Here is a 17399-nt window from a genome sequence, read left to right on the forward strand (position 1 = left end):
GGCATTCATAAATTGAAATATTATTATTAAATAGAATTAAAAGTAAGGAGACCCTTAAAATAAATATAAAAAAAGTTTAATTAAATTTAATTAATTATTAAATTTATTTTCATCTCTAATTTTAGAATGATAGTGATAAGAGAGAGCAGAACAATTGTTTTACAAAGATAATGGTAACTGGTGAGGGACTAATAATACCATGGAATAGTGATTTAGAATTTAACATAATCAAAACCTTAAATTTTTATATCCGAAAATTGTACGAAAATCCAAGTAATTGGTCTGTCTGGCTTGTAAGATTACATGCGGATTTGAAATGGTAGAATTTTGGATAAACCAAGCAAGCTAAGCTACTAAGCTACTGAGCTAGTATGAAACTGAAATCACTGTTCCCACTTCCCATTTCTCCCACAACGCACGCGCAATTGTAATTGGACGGAATTTATTAATAATATAATATATTAATAAAACACAAATTGACGCCGTTTTCGGACCACTAACTATGAAGACACGGACAAACAAACCAAGCGAACAGAAAAAAGGTTAACCACGTAATTTTGATAAACTGCAACACCTTTTACAAAAAGCGCTACATTGTTTACCACGATAAAAAGCCACTCCTTTTCGTGCTTCTTTGTCTCTCTTTTATCTTTCTCTCTCCGTTTCCCTCTGAGAGCTGAAGAACAGAGAAAAGAAAAAAAAGGCCGAGCAAAGCCAAACCTCTAAACTTTCCCCTTCTCACCGAGAGAGAAAGATTAAAGCAAGAAAAGAAAAGAAAAGAAAATACTTCGTTTTTCTTTTAATATATTTCTTCTTGTTTTAATTAATTTTGTTGGGTTCATTTCTCTTTTGGCATTTCCTTTTAGCATGTAGATGCTCTTTGGTAGCCCTAACTCGCCACTTCGACTCAATTCAAACTCACTTCCAGCACTATCTTTTCGATTTACTCATGGCTAATAACCCAAACGAGGCCCCCGCCGATGACTTCCTTGAGCAAATCCTCGGACTCCCTAACTTCGCGCCTTCTGAGACGGGCTTAGCGGGACCCGACGGTGGATTGGCTGGAACCGCTGCTGGAGCTGGAACGCCAATGATTCTGCAGCTGAGCTCCGGTGATGGGACCGGACATCTCGGCACAATCGGCGGCGGGGGAAGCGGTGCATTTCACGGACAGGTTTTTCCGTTGGGGTTGAGCTTGGACGAAGGTAAAGGCGGGTTTATGAAGCCCGAGGAAGCTTCCGGTAGCGGCAAGCGCTTTCGCGACGAGGTCGTCGACGGCAGAGCTTCGTCTGTAAAAAATGTAAGAAAAATAGTAATTTATCATTTCTTTTAATCTTTCATTTTTTTGCCCTTGTGTTTGTTTGGTTCCCGAAAGGGATAAACATATTTCTTTCAAATAGTAATTTCCTTTGGGGAACTCAAGGAACGAGCTAGTTTTTGTGGTGCTAACTAATGATAAATTTCTTATTACTTAATTACTTTTTCTTTTCCAGTAAATGGAGCGTATCTCTTTGTCTTTGTTGGATTATTTTAAGTTTTGCATTGTCAAACGTGGCGTGACAACGAATTTCTCTGTTTGATTTTTTTTAGTCATGTTTCTATGTCGTTTGTTTCTGTCTAATAGTAGAGAAGACAAGAGAAAACATGACAATTTTTGGGGCAGGGGTGGGTTGTGAGATGCCAAGTTTTGGTATTTGACAAAGGAAAGAGTACATCAAGGTCCTCCTGGGATTTTCTAGTGACATAAACTAACTGGCTGGGTAGAATTATTCAATCAAAGAAGAGTCCGATTCCACTGCTAATTAGACGCAAACCTGCATCAGCGAATAAACAAGAGATTTACTCCAAAATGAAATTTTTACTTTTCAAAGATTGAAGGACATATGGTTGAAATAAAAAAGCTCTCTAATATCTCCTATTATATTAAAATGGCTGGTAGTTGATTCCTTAATTTGTACTAAAGTCATGCTTTTCTCATATGAGTTTGGCAATCGGGTCTTGGGGTAATGGTCCATCTCAGAGAAGAAACTGGTCCTTACTAGGTTTCATGCTCCTAGCCACCAAAAATTGTAAACATCAGATATGAGTTCACTCATTTGTGGAAGGTGTCAAATTTCAGAACAGTCTCTTAATATGTTAGAAACTGTACAGAAGTTAAAATTATGACAGAAGAAAGATGGATCTGAGTTTCCTCTTGCGTATGTAATATGGATTTCAAGTATCAGTCTTGGTCAAGAAATTCTATCATCTGGAGCAATTACTTTTGTATTTTAGTTATTTATACTGTCAGTTTGTTCTACAAATTGTATGGTCTATAGTGATGTTTCTCCTTTTACCCTTTTTCCCTTCCTTGTTGAGAGGAAAGATGGGTGAGCGGGAGAGAAAAGATGGCATTGATGTTAGTGCTATCTTATTCTGTAAATTCTATCATTGCTGATATGACATATAATTTTCCAGGTTTTCCATGGCCAACCTATGCCAGCAACTGTTGCTGCAGCACCACATCCACCAGCAATGCGTCCAAGGGTGCGGGCTAGACGAGGACAGGCCACAGATCCACATAGCATTGCTGAACGGGTAAGCTTAATTATTATAAGTAATCACAGCAAACATGGGAATGACAAAATATATTGAAGATCAGTGATTGAGGTGTATGTTTCTCGCCTAGAATCAAAAGGCATGATAAGTTAGTTCCTTAGCCAGGAAAATTTTAAAAGCTAGAAATTGGATATATTGAATGGATGTTTTTAAAAAGGTGATTATTTTGATGACATCAGGTATTTGAATGAAATTGGTTTTTGATATATTATTCCATGTTGTTTGGTTAATATGCAATGTAGAAGATCAACCCACTGTGAAAAGTTATATTTGAATTTTATTGAGTATTGTGTATTTTAGCAAATTGAAAAAACAGATTAATCATTAGATGCAGGCAGTACATCATGGAGTTATAAACCATAAAAAGATAAATACTATTCTGTCTCTTTCACATATCTAGCAAAGTGAAGTCATATGCAGAAATATTGAGATATGTAGAGCCCCATATATATCATCTTTTAGGAGGGAACCTAGTAGCTGGTAAAGTTGCACTTGATTGCCACTTCTTATGTTGTGAAATTGCAAATTGAACCTGCTCAACAAATGATTGCAACTGTGACTAACCATACTGAACTGTTCAATTTTCTCCCTTGGTACAGTTGCGCAGGGAGAGAATTGCTGAAAGAATCAGAGCATTACAGGAACTTGTTCCTAGTGTTAACAAGGTCAGTTCCTTTTATTGTTTCATAAATTTACTTGTGAAATGACTTGTGTATTTCCAATATGTTTTTAGGCAATATCCAGAATGACTGCTTTTTTCTTATATTGGAAAATCCTCAAATGAATGTAGTGCTGCCGTTAGTTTAGCAGGAAAAAGATCTTTAAAGATTAATCGGTTTCTTTTTAAAGTAATATACTAAGGAGCATGCTCTTATTGACAGCGGGGAACCATAATCTATTAATGCTGTCTTTCACTGATCTTATCTGCCCCTAACGGCTGATGTGCTCCATCTTGTTGAATAACCTTGCAATAGTTTTATGACTAACCTTGTGATGTGAAAGCTTTAAAGCTGTTTTCCTTTATTATTGTTTGAGGGTTTGTCCACTTCCTTAGACTCATTTCCAAGCTAGCTTTATTGTCTGTTAGTCAAATTGTGTACAGATATTGAAAGCATTGGTGTGCTAATTTGAGAGCTAGTAACTTAATAACTTTATAGTTGACTATTATTGTTTAAGTAGCTAATTTTGAATATTATTATAGGGTTCTGTTTGAGTCATGGGTGACTTTATGGTAGATTTGTGTATTGGGAGGTAAACCATGAGAAGTTTAACTGTGCATAATGCATCTTACTTTGTTTAGTAGTGGCATGTTTCTTTGTGCAGACTGATAGAGCAGCCATGCTTGATGAAATTGTAGATTATGTGAAGTTCCTGAGGCTCCAAGTTAAGGTATCATTAACTCTTTTTACCTGTTTGATTTCGTACTTATTATTCAGACTTTTGCTTTACTGCATATTGCAGTGCTGCTCATGTCTATGGGATCAGGCTGCGATACCATATTGGATGAATGTACCTAGTAGTTTTAGAAGTTTTCTTCTATCAATATATTCGGGTCAGTGTGGTTGATTTTGCATCTGCATATTCCCATTTTTTTAACCTAAATATTGCTTTTAGTAGTTCTTCAAGTAATGAGAGTCATAAGTAGAAATTTTACTGAACATTTACATGAATTTGGAAAATGTTTTCCCTTATTATTACAGTAGAAAGTTTGGTACATGCTGTAATATCAGAAATTTTACTTCTTCAAAGGGTGAGATGACGTAGACACATTTTTTTGTGGGATTCTTCCACTTTATATTTATGGTTTATAATGGTTTGCTTATTTTAAGGAGGAAAAAAAGGAGAGAAATATATGACCATTTTCATTTGAAAAATTTTTCCCCTCATAAAAAAATGTGATTATTTAACAGGTTTTGAGCATGAGTAGGTTGGGCGGGGCTGGTGCAGTGGCACCACTTGTAACGGACATCCCACTATCATCAGTTGAGGTAATAAATAAGAAATCATTCATTTGGTGGACATTTTATAATCATTTTGCTATTCATTCCGGCAATTGAGCTTCCTCTAATTATACGGCAGGATGAAAGTGGTGAGGGTGGAAGAAGCCAACCAGCATGGGAGAAATGGTCAAATGATGGCACGGAGCGACGTGTAGCTAAACTCATGGAAGAAAATGTTGGAGCTGCCATGCAATTCCTTCAATCAAAGGCTCTTTGCATCATGCCCATCTCACTGGCCACGGCAATTTACCACACGCAACCACCGGATACCTCCTCTATTGTTAAGCCAGAAACAAATCATCCTGCATAGGCCTGAAGAAGAAAAAAGGAAAAAAAAAGGGTATGCATCCCTCAGTCCATCCTGGGTCCCGCACTTTATTTGTCCTCTTCTAACCCTCCACGAAAATAAGTGGTTTGCTGTCTTCAAATTGCAATCAAAGTCAGATACCATAGCTCTTATTTTTTGGCGTTTCTTTCCAGCTTTTTTTCAAACAGGGTTTGATGTCAATGCCTAAAAAAAACAGGCAGGCCCTTGATGTATTGACAAGTTCAAAGTAAAGTTAACGAATTGTCAAAGCTCACTCGATATGCTCTTCCTTTTTGTGTCAATGGTGGGGGTAGTGGACGATGATGGAAGCACTTTTGTAGTGGGGCGCTGCTTTTTGGTCAGTGGGTCGTGGGACCTACAAAATGAAATGATGAGTATATAACTATTATATTTATTATTATAATTGTAACAGTTAATTTTCAGAGGAAAAATGGTTGGGTAGTCTTCTAAAATGTTTGTTGCTATGGTCCAAGTGATACTTGATAGTGCCTACTTTGTTTAATGGGGAGAGTGGGTTATGTTTCCAAAACTAATTTGACACCCTTTTTCAAATTCTACTGAATCATTATTGGATGTTAAATCATTCGACCGAGGGAAAAGAGGTGATTGGCGGGCGAGTGAGGGCTGGGTTGCGCCTCCAGTTGAGCTATTTTTAGTTTTTAACGGTAAACCACAAGTTCTAATCCATAACAAACCAAGGATGTTTTCAATAGAACATAATAGCCCTTGATTTCGATGACATTAAAATGGTGATATTTTTCTAAGGGTTTTGGTTTTTTTTTTTTTTTGGGTGCTTGCTGCAGTGCTTAAATCCGGTTTTTGTATCATGTATGCAGCACTAGAAAAAACTTCCGTTCTAGTAAGGCAGCATCTGTTCAAATATATTACACAGCATGCTGAACTACATCACTTTCAGTGGTGATACCAGGCAGTTGTAACTAAGAAAATCTCATGCTCCTTTCAGCTTCAAGAAACATTAAGGAATTCCAATGCCACAATTATGGCTTGATTCCATTAAAGGTTTTGTCCGAAACATTGACATCAATCATCAGGCGATAAAGCAACCTGAGTCATCTCGTAACTTGTACCAAAGTTGAAATTGGATGGAAAATTCAACAAATGTCATAGGCAGAGAATAAAAAGAAAAAAGGGTTGCTTGAGCTTAAAAACTTCAACAAGAATATATAACCCAGAGATGCCTGCCAAAGTGGCAACATCCAAGCTTTGCATTATTAGAGACAGCATTGGCATGTTAGCTTCAGCAGGCATCAAGATCTCGACATGGGGGAGGTTTTGGATCACTTAGCAAAGTGGTATTTCCACCTTCAGGTCCACTCTTGATACGTTTAGGATTTTGAGTGCCAGGCTGAGATATAGAACAGAGATTAAAACATACATTAGTGGCATCTCTATGCAAACAAAACGAATAAACTCAAACGCCCCAAGTACTGTGTGGAAAGCTTACTGGTGGCTTCTCTCCCCTTCTTAACATCTCAACTATCTCAACAACTCGTTGTGGAGAAACATCTTCCTGCATTGTTAAACACAAAATGCACAAATCAAATTCCACTAGGTTTTATCAATTGTGCACACTGTATTGTGGTAAATAGGGCAAGTTGAAAGGACTTCTCATGAAACCCACATAGTAATCATACGTATATCCTTCAGATCCATTTAAGTAATCAGCAACAGTGATCATAGGAGCATTCACACAACATCCCTGCAGAAAACCAATTAGTAAAATGTCAAACTTGTCAGTCTAATAAAGAAAAAAGGTCAGCATAGACTTTTATCTCCAGATTGCATTTTGTCTTACAAATACCATTACCGTGAGAACTAGTAGCAAAACATGTATGATAAGGTAAGCCATGCCAAAAATGCCCTATAGTTTATTGTGTTCAGGTTTTCATCCATTGGAAACAGCACATGGAAATTTACAGTATCCTAGGTAGAAATCCTTTTCATGCATCTGTTCTCCAGAGATCCCCTGGCAACACTAGCCCATAAATTGATAAATATAATTATTGCCAAGCAGACTTCTATATACCAACACAAAATTACGACCTAACATGATTCTTTTTTTGGCCTTTCATACAGCCGACCCAGAGTTATGGGATATAAGGGGTAGTTTGTTGTTATTGTTGTAGACTTCTATATACCAACAAAAACTAGGCTAAAAAGCTAATTAAAAAATATAGATCTGGTTAGGTAAACATGCAAAGGAAAGACTTACCATACATTCCATTTCTCCAACTGAGAATAAACCATCCTTTGTTACCTCTAAACAACAGAAACAATTGATAATTAATCTTTAATACTATCTAAATACTTAATCTTCAATACTATCTAAAATTTCAAACTCTGACATGGGTTTTGCATGATGTAAACTAAAAGTACAAATAACATGTTTACAACATTTACCATTGCGCTTAACCCCCAAGTGTTTCAATAAGGCTTCTTCAATTTCCCGTGAACCACGTATCATACAAGGTGTTGTGCCACAAACCAATAGATGATACTTGCCAACCTGAAAAGCAATTGCATAAACTCATTTAGCTACTGCAACTTTGTTCATTGAGCAGGTAAATAAAGAGGTTTTAAGGTGAAAAGCAAAGATATAAATTCTAACCTTTGACCGGTTGAACATTGAATAAAATGTTGCAACCTCATATACACGAATAGGAGCAACTTCTATAACCTTCGCCACCTGCACAATTCATTACATGTTAAGACTGTAAATATAATTCATTCAGCTTTTGCATTATAAAAGGACTGCACCATTCAAATTAGCTAAATGAAAATATAATGGATGTCAATTATGGCAACAAAGATTTAATTTGCTTAGCCACAAAAGAAAACCTGAATTCTCTCCACAGACTTACCAGTATTTTATTTCAAGGAGAAATTTAATAACTGAGTGATGCATAATGATGAAACACCTTCTAATATTACATGACCCACTCAAGTTCTAAGCAAGCATTGTTTCAGTGGTAAAGAGATCTATCCAATTACCATTCTTATGTGATTTCAGATTAAGGAACACTAGCTGTCAACAAGACAAAAATAAAATGATACAGTTATGTATTTCAGTCATACAATCAAATTCAACATCAGCTCAAATAATTCTAGTAGATGCAATTATCTTGCTTTGGAGTCCTATGGTTGCATCAACTTTTCCTTTTTTATATGTCCTATATGTATATCAGCTTGAATCTTCAGTCATATCCAATTATATATTAACAGAGCATCAGGTACTAATGTTCCAGTAACAAAATGCTTAAGTTTTCCACTTGCTATGCACACTCCAGTAAGAGCAAAAAGTACAGGGCATTTTGCATGATCCACAATTAACAGCAGTCTAATATCCTTCAAAGAATTTCTAGCATGGACCTCCTTGCTCAAAGTTCACCAGCAATATAGAGCATGCATAAAAGCCACAACCTATGGGAAATTTTACTTACAAAAAGTACTTAAAAAGACATCAATAATTAATCTGACAATAGCGCAGGGAAATTGTTGAAAATAAAACAAAACTAAAATTTGGGGAAATTTTTCATCTAGTTCATTAAGTATTTAAAAGATTTTATTTGAAGAAAAAGTTTATCTAAAAGCAGTTCTTTTCTATTGTATTTAGCATTACATTAGAAACCAAAATGCAACATACATCACGAAACACAAGTATGTGATGCATTTGGGCTTAAAACAGCATATTTATTGCAAACCAGAAGCCAAATGCCAGGGCCAACATTTAATATTAAGCCAAAAAAATACTGGAATTTGCCTCCAACAGTGGTTAGGTTTCATATCTAATCAAAATAATAGGGATAATTCTTCATATTAAATATAAATCGGCTAATTTCTAGCATTTGAGAATTACCAGTTGAACAGTACAAATGCATCTCATCAAATGAATTTAATTTAACAGTATCATGCCACATACTGCATTCATGGCTGAAACAGGAAGCCACCCTCCTTGCTGCTGCTGTGCAAGATCTAGCAAAGGAATAACCGCAGATTGTTTGTAGTTGGATGGATAATGAGACAATATCTGCTTGACCTATGCATAATAACTTAGGATTATGACCATAATCAAATATGGACTTAAAGAAAGTTACAAATTACTTGGCCACTAAAAACACCTCTGGTAAACTTAAAACTGACAAAATCCATCAAATTCAAAAGAGAATGATGTTAAAAGGGAGGAAAAAATTCTATTATGTACTCATAGAATTCTTAGACCAAACGAGCTTTCAACAACCATACATAAAATGCAAATCTTTAAGTTCATATAAGATGTGAAAGTAAATAAATGGCATTTGATTTCTATATCTTACGATTATTGGAGTTTATAGGAGTTCCTCAAAGTTTAACAATCCGGTCATAGATTTACTCAGTCCCAAATCCCAATTCACTAATACTGTCAAAGCCAAAAGCTTTTCAATCTACAATGATGGAAAAATGATAACCCATAACTCGAATTACAAGCATTTGAATTTGAACTAACCTTTTCTTTGTTTGCCTGGGAAAATTCCCATGGAAGGTCGGGATTGTTATCTGAGCTATCAATGTGCTGCAACAAATTCATTCAATCAACTGTCTTTTCTAGCAGTATTACTTTTAGGGGGAAATCCCGGAAATTTTGCGTTGTAATATAAAATTAAAAAACAAATATTTATTGCTGGAAGGATTAGAACTTACATAGTTCAAGGCAGTGGAGAAGGATCGATACGCCTGCGGAACAGATAAAAAGGGAGGAAAATGAGATTGAGAGGTGTTTGGATGAGCAGAAAGTGAAGGGAAAAAGAAGAGGAAAAATAAATGGAAATACCTGAGCAGATTGACGGAAAGCTAGACGGATCTCGAGTAGCCGCTGGGACGCGAGTCGAGCAAACATTTTTTGGGGCGGAGTTTTTTAAGACCCTCCTTCGTTAAACTCAACAATGACACACACACAAAAAAAAAAAAAAAAAAGGGGGGAGATTTGGGAAGAAAAGAAGAAAAAAAAGAACATAAAACTAACAAATTATTAGAGGTGCTCAATCGCGGACATTTACGATTTGGTCGTGTGCGCGGAGTGTGCAGCGTGGTTTGGCTGGGCCTATGACTCCACCAAGTTATTGGGCCTACAAAAAAAGGGTCAGTTACTTTTTGGGCTTGGCCTGCTGCAAACACCCTAGCCTACTATTATAATATTAAATGATTTTTAAAAACTTTCTTTTTTTTTTTTTTTGTCCCGATAGGATTTCACTTATAATTTTTATTATTAAATGATATACTCCATTCTTGTCACCGGCATTTGTTTCGCTATTGTCTTTGATTTGAAGTACTCTTCTTAACTTTGCAAATTTACCTTGCCCTAGTAACAATGTTAAAAATTACTTTTAAATTTTGTTATTGATATGTAATCAACTAATTAACATTCCTTAACATTTCTATGCACCCGTTCCTTATAAAAATACAAAACCTTTTATCAAAAAAAACTTCAATAAAAAAAAAAAACAATAACATCAACGTTCAATAAAGATGTGGTTGTTAGCGTGTAAAAAATAAAATTTTAATTAAAAGAGCACTGAGGCATGATCGAATTTTAACATTATTCTTTTTATAAATAAAATGACAAGTTAAGAATAAAAAATATACATATAAGTATTTAAATTTAAAATTTATATTTAATAAATGTCATTTTTTAAAAATAATTGTATAAATCAAATAATCAAAATTTCATGTTTTTTAATATCATTCAACAACAATCAATATTCTCCTATTCATAAGCTATAACAAAGCCCAAAATTGAAGGCATCCCTTATACATTTTAGGATAAAATAATTTTCAAATTCCATCAATTAAGGTGTATCTGGATAGAGAGTTTTGTCATCAATCTACTAATAGTAATTTATATTAAGAACAATTATTCAAATCTCATAAAAAATTTATTTGAAATTAGCTTAAATATTATGTGATACATAAAAAAATTTACAAAAAAAAATGTAAGAGAAAAATAATTTTTAATAAGTAAGTTAATATGCTTATAAATAATCGAAATTTTTATAAAGATATATACGAAAAAAAATGTAAGGGAGTTGTAAAATTTTATTGGGTTGAGGCCTTGTAAGACTATAAAAGATTGATGGTTCTTTATGGGTATGTATGTGAGAATAGACTAGATGGGAATGATAGTATCCACATAAGTAATTTACATGAATACACATAGATATATATTTATTTGAGTTAAAAATATTTTATAGAACTAGAGTAATATGAGAAGACTCATAGGAATTGATTGTTAGTATTTGATTTGATATTTATTTGTAATTTTTTACAACTAGTAAATTTTTTTTTTCATTCATGGACTTAAATCGGTAGTGCTAAACCTAGGGATGTCAATCTTACTCATTTTCAATGGAAAACCTGATTTTTTACCTAAATAGGGATGATGATGAGTATTATATTATAAGTATGAAAATAGAGATGAGTATGATTTTATATTTTTATTTAGTATGGGGGTGAGGATGGGTAATATAACACTCATTTCGTACCCGTACTTTATATATATATATATTTAGCATATAGATTTTTTATTAAATAATATAAATTATTATTTTACATTCATTAAAATTAATATATTTTTATTGAAACAATATACATTAATATATATATTTATATAAAAAATTATTTAAATATATAAGATAAAAAAAAGCTAAAAATAATTTAGTTTTTAGTTTTTTTTTTCAAAGCAATGAGTATAAAAATTACCTATATCCATTAAATACATGTGAAGATGAAAATAGAGATAAATTTAAAATACTTGTTAGATATAAGCATAGGGATGTGTATAATATAAAAATAAAATGATAAAGAATGCTCTATCATGTCCGTATTCTATTCATTGACATCTTTAAATTAACTATATTAAATTATTATCTACTATATAATTGATTGATCATTTAATATTACTTTCGTTGACTTGATTGTTTAATTGTATTGAGGCTTTTGTGCCAAACAGTTTATTCTTAAAATTGACCGTCAACTTGTTCAATTTCTTGTTGTTCAACTTTTGTAAGATGATCAAGTTAGCTTCACCGTAGCAGTAGAAAGTTAAAAGTCAAAAAAGTCAAAAAGGCTTTTGAATAAAAATTCAATATTTATTTAAGTTCTTAACATTTTATTGTGATAAATCAAGTTCTTAATATTCTATTCAACTCAATTGAATTTTTAATTTGACGAAATCAAATCATATGACAAAATTGAATCAATTAATATTTGAATTATAGTTAATTGAACTCTTAAAAAGATCGGAGAAAAAAAAAGAAAATACGAAAAAAAAAATTATATGTGACAAACTTTCATTTATTTTATTGATGTCACATGAAATTTTATTTTAGTTGACAAAAAAATTAACAGTATTAAATTTTCATCCAAATAAAAATTTAATTTAATGCAAATCAATAATGGAAGGTTCATTAATTGTAATAAAAAAAAATAAAAATTTGGATAATTTTTTACTTACAGTGTAAGGGCTTTTTACACACCCTTTAGCTTTAAAAAAATTATTTATGCGAACAATCGTCGTCATGTTTTCAACGCACTACAAACTAATATATTTATGTAAAAATAAAGCATTTCATTACTGGATTATTCTTAATGGTGGTTTTTTTTTTAATTTTGTAAATAGAATTAAAGAGCTATTTATTTATTTATTTTCAAAAATATATACTCTAAAAGAATACATTTCAATTCTTTAATATCACTAGAAGAACAACCCGACGATGCTTGGGTTGTGATTTTTTTTATGAAATATAAAATTTTTAATTTAATAATCAATAAAAAAATTAAATATTTTTCAGTATTTTGTTGGTTTTTATTTTTAATTTTTTGAAAATATAATATTTTGAAAAAAATAAAAAACTTAGGTTCTGTTTGGTTTAAGAAAATGTTTTTTGGTTTTATTTTCTATTTTCATTTTTTAGAAAATAGTTTTTATTTTTTATATTTTTTTAAAATGTATTTGGTAAATGAAAAATAAAAATTATTTTCTAAATATACAAAAATAAGAAAATAAATAAAATATTCAATGATATTACTATTAATGGCATCTAATTATAAATATAATATATGTTGATTAATTAATGATACTAAAAAAGTTCAACTATGGTAACTAGTAAAATACAAAGAAAAAAGTAACCTACATCTCTTATTTTCACAATTGAAAATATCATATATATTTTTTTGTTTTCATATCTCAATTTATATTATTTTTTGTTTTTTAAAATTTTGTTTTCATTTTCAATTATCAAACAAGTTTTCAATCATATTTTTCATTTTCTTAAAAAATGCAAACAGAAGATGGTTCTGTTTTCCAAAATCAAACACTACCTTATACTCTAATTGTGTTAATCAATTGCAATTGTGTAGGTGTTAACTTCTATTTTAAATTAAATTTAAATTCATATAATGCACGTATGATGCATCAAAGTATATTTATATATCAATAAGTTTATATATAATATAATTTTTTTAAAGCTATAAGATAAGATTTTATGTTTATTAACAGCTTAAAATTTATATATTTAGAGTTATATAATATTGAACAGAATAAAATAAAATAAAATATTTGCTTTAAATATAACATAAAACTTAAACACTTTTATTTATAAAATTAAATTAAAATAAAAATATCAAAACAGACATTTAATAACTTATACTCAAATTACACAAAAAATAATTAATATATATATGGAGAGTTATGCTATAAAACAAAAAATATATATATCAGAAGTGTAAAAAAATGAATAAAAAGATTAAATTTTAGAATAATTTTATATTTGAGTTTTTTTTTTTTTTTTAAATGGAGAATTCGAGAGAACCAATCTTAACTCATATGCTACAAATAACGTGTATAATTCTTTTAGTAGAGCATGACTAAGTATTATTATTTCTTTTAGTTAAACCCCTATGAGATAATATTTATAGTGTTGAAGAGTGAACAAAAAATAGTAAATAAAATTAATTAAGAAAGAAAGAAGCTATTAAAAATAAATGTGATTAATTTAAGCAAAATCCAATTAAATTAAGAATTAAATTAATTAATAGAAATTTATTCTATTAAAAGTAAAACTAATTAATTTGGTCAGAATCAAATCAATTAAGAGTTAAAATTAATTGAAAGAGAAATTTAAACTATTAAATATAAATGCAATTAATTTTTTTAGAATCAAATCAAATTAATTAGAATTAAAAACATTAAGTAATAAATACATGATAATTATTTAAGACTATATGTCAAAAACTTAAGCTATCCACTTAAATTATTTCAAATTATCCACATGTCAAAAACTTAAACTATCCACTTATAACAATTACCTTTTTTGCCAAAAATTTTGGCTTTAATATATATTTATATAACATGTTCGTTTTACTTATTTTTTTTAGTTAAAACCAAAATAAATTATGATTATCGAATATACATTCATTTTTACATTTTTTGGTTGTCAAGGGATTTTTTTTTTAAATGGAATGAAAATTGATATTAAGTATTATTTGAAATGAAAACAAAATTTTTTAAAAATAAATTTTATGAACTGGTTGTAATTTTTGAAAATAAATTTCTTCTTTTTTATTTTATTTTTTTATGAAAAAATAAAAATTTTGATTTTTTTTTCTCTTTAATTTTCTTAGTACATGCTTTTTTTCTATCTTTTTTCTTTTAATTTTTAATATTTTGTTTCTATTTTTGTTTGAATTTATTTGTTAATTTTTAGCCTTATATGAAATTTTAAAAAATCTAATTTTAATTGGCCAGCTCATAATCTTGACTCCTTGGTTGATACATGCAATTCAAGATTTTTTTTTTATTTGAAATGTTATGTTGATCAAGTTAATTGAGTGATTGTTCTAGGAAATGTGAGTATCATCCTCTTTATTAACAATAAAAAAGATTGATAATGGCTTTTAGAGCAATTTTAAAAAGAAAGAAATTTATTTTTGATTACCTAAATGTCTCATCTGGCTTAGTGGAGACCTTCCTGTGTTTTTGCCATCCTACTTAGAAATTAGAATCACAAAGTTATAGATTGAATGTGAACCATACATCTGAAGATTTTAATCGTGTAAAAAAATTGGATGTAAATTCACTTGCGAAATAGGATTTACTAGGTTTTTTTTAAATTAAGATACTTTAGTTATAACATGTTAAAAATCTCAGTATTGAGTGCTGAAAGTGCGAGATTACAATTCAACTCTCCAATTAGTATTAGATTGATGTCATATTTTATTCGTCATGCTTGGACAGTTACTACTAAGTAACCTAAATCATGTAATGAAGTTGAGGGAAATAAAAAATTGGTTGCTAAAAAGAGAAATAAAGCATCTACTGAGAAATGTGATCAAATCATTAAAGGTTTGAGTACTGCTAAAGCCAAAGTAAAAGCCAAACGGTTGTAAGATTATTAAATGGTTGCCAAATCCATTTTGCAAAGAGTATGGGCTATAATTATGGGGAATCATCCTGCTTTAAGAGCTATAGCTTCTATGGGCAAGTCAAATTTTATCCTTTAATTTTTAAGGTGCGCAATGTGAAGTGATGTAAATATCTATGGACCTCAATTTCCATGCGTATGCTTATAATAATGTATTTTAGATGAGATATTCAATTTGTATAAACAAAAGTGCTCTTGCACATACATACGTATATATGTTAAACAAGAAGTTTAACTTTGCACATGCACTTAATCATAAATTTTATCAATTTATAAATAAAAGTGTAAGAAAATAAAATACATCAAATAAATAATCTTATTTAAAATTGAGAGAGACGTTCATTTAAAAGTAACAAAAATTTCAAAAATTGAATCTGAACTAAATGTTTCACTAATCTTACTTTCGATGTTGACAGCCAAGTTATTTGTAAAAAACTTATTTTTCATCTTGTTTCATAATCTTGTTTTAACGATCTTCATAGTTAAAAATGCACACTCACTAGTTGCTATAGACACTGAAATAGTTAAAATAAGTCTGATCAATCTTTTTATGAGATAATGTACTTTTGATTTTCATGTATTTATTATAACGAAGCATAATTGTGATAAAGAATATAAACATTGTAATTTCACATAATTGTGCATATCATACTCAAAATATTTCAACTAAAATTTTAAATTCAATCTCTCTTGCTCAGTAAAATCAATATGATAATACTTTTCTGCAATAGTACAAATATCATCAATATTAAAAGACTTATGCTTTTCTCTTGGATCTAAAAGAGTGCTTAGTGTCAAAAATTCCATTGCCTATACACTAAACCTATTGTTTAGCCTTTGTAATTGCAAGTCAATGACTTAATTGAATATGTCAAAATGATAATGGTGCTCGATAGTGATTTAAGTTTGTTGTTGTCAATGTCAACCTTCAAAATATTAAGCATTTAGATCAGGAACACTTAAATCATGTTTATCACAAAATGATATCACATTCTCAAGCAAATTATTCCAACCATCTTTTCTTAATTTCTAAATAAACATTGTTTTACTTGAAAACAAATGGAAAGCATTCAAAATCTTTTGAGACTTTTACTGTGAAGCTTGGCCTAGTACATCTATAATGCCCTGATCTCTTTCATCATGCAAAATAAAAATGAATTCAAATGATTGAATTGACTTCAATGCGATACTAACATCCTTTCATTGAGAATAAGTGGATCCTTCTCTTTTAATGTTTTTAAGTACTAAACATGTTGCGGCAAACATTGTTATAAAATTGCATATAGAGTAAAAGTGAAAGCCCTAACGAATATCATCGTTCATTTTAAAGTGCCTATCTGATTGGCACTTTTTCTAGTCTCAAACTCATTAACAGTTACCATACATGTAATTTTAACTACTTGAGCAACTTGTAATTCTTTATGATGTTTGCATGAGGCATCAGCAAAATTGATAATGAATGTCAAATTATCGAGAAACTTATGAATAGAGCATATCTCTCTAAATGTAACAATAAAAGTTAATTGTAGTTGATGAGTTAAGCAATGCATATAATAAATAGAATGACAATCATTAAGGAAAAATGCTTGCAATCTTTTCCATTCATCGTACATATTACTACTCTTATTATATCATTTATCATAATTGTTTTGAACATCAAGACTATGATGAGAGAGAATAACATATATTTCATTCTTAAAAGTTAATGTAGATGTATTTGTAACGTGGGTAAGATAAAAGAAATGCTCCCTATTAAAGCCACCTTTGTCAACAAATCTCAAAACAAAAGCCAATTGTTCTTTCTTAAATTCATCACGAGTCTCATCAACAATAATGCAAAATTTCTAATTTCCAACATCTTCATGAATCTTGTTTCACATTTTATTAGCAAAAATATTCAAAATCTATTTTTGATTTGAATGAGAAATATACTAGTAAACACCCATTTTGTCTAGGGTTTAAAATTCATTTTATTTTATTTATTGTTTATTTATCTTT

The 17399-nt window shown here is 30.5% G+C and overlaps 2 protein-coding genes across 5 annotated transcripts; one reads left to right on the forward strand and one right to left on the reverse strand.

Moving 5' to 3' along the window:
• The first annotated feature begins 636 nt into the window (after positions 1–636).
• On the forward strand, positions 637–5329 carry LOC111314279 (transcription factor UNE12-like). 3 transcript variants are annotated; one of them, XM_022915466.2, is made up of 7 exons: positions 637–1300; positions 2458–2577; positions 3198–3263; positions 3922–3987; positions 4509–4586; positions 4678–4938; positions 5079–5329. In XM_022915466.2, the coding sequence occupies exons 1-6, from the start codon at positions 950–952 to the stop codon at positions 4906–4908; spliced, it is 912 nt and encodes a 303-aa protein (XP_022771201.1). In that variant the 5' UTR covers positions 637–949; the 3' UTR covers positions 4909–4938; positions 5079–5329. The 3 variants fall into 3 exon arrangements, with proteins under 3 accessions (XP_022771201.1, XP_022771200.1, XP_022771202.1); XM_022915465.2 differs by having other exon boundaries at positions 4678–5329; XM_022915467.2 differs by lacking the exon at positions 3922–3987 and having other exon boundaries at positions 4678–5329.
• A 529-nt stretch (positions 5330–5858) lies between these two features.
• Positions 5859–9946, reverse strand: LOC111314280 (NADH dehydrogenase [ubiquinone] flavoprotein 2, mitochondrial-like). 2 transcript variants are annotated; one of them, XM_022915468.2, is made up of 10 exons: positions 9755–9946; positions 9625–9657; positions 9431–9496; positions 8867–8983; positions 7556–7633; positions 7348–7453; positions 7160–7206; positions 6569–6646; positions 6392–6457; positions 5859–6292 (listed from the first exon to the last, which is right to left on the reverse strand). In XM_022915468.2, the coding sequence occupies exons 1-10, from the start codon at positions 9818–9820 to the stop codon at positions 6185–6187; spliced, it is 765 nt and encodes a 254-aa protein (XP_022771203.1). In that variant the 5' UTR covers positions 9821–9946; the 3' UTR covers positions 5859–6184. The 2 variants fall into 2 exon arrangements, with proteins under 2 accessions (XP_022771203.1, XP_022771204.1); XM_022915469.2 differs by lacking the exon at positions 8867–8983.
• Between the last annotated feature and the right edge of the window lie 7453 nt (positions 9947–17399).

The sequence above is a fragment of the Durio zibethinus genome, chromosome 23 (assembly GCF_047325235.1).
Source record: "Durio zibethinus cultivar Kanyao isolate XHJ-2024 chromosome 23, ASM4732523v1, whole genome shotgun sequence".
NCBI lineage: Eukaryota > Viridiplantae > Streptophyta > Magnoliopsida > Malvales > Malvaceae > Durio > Durio zibethinus.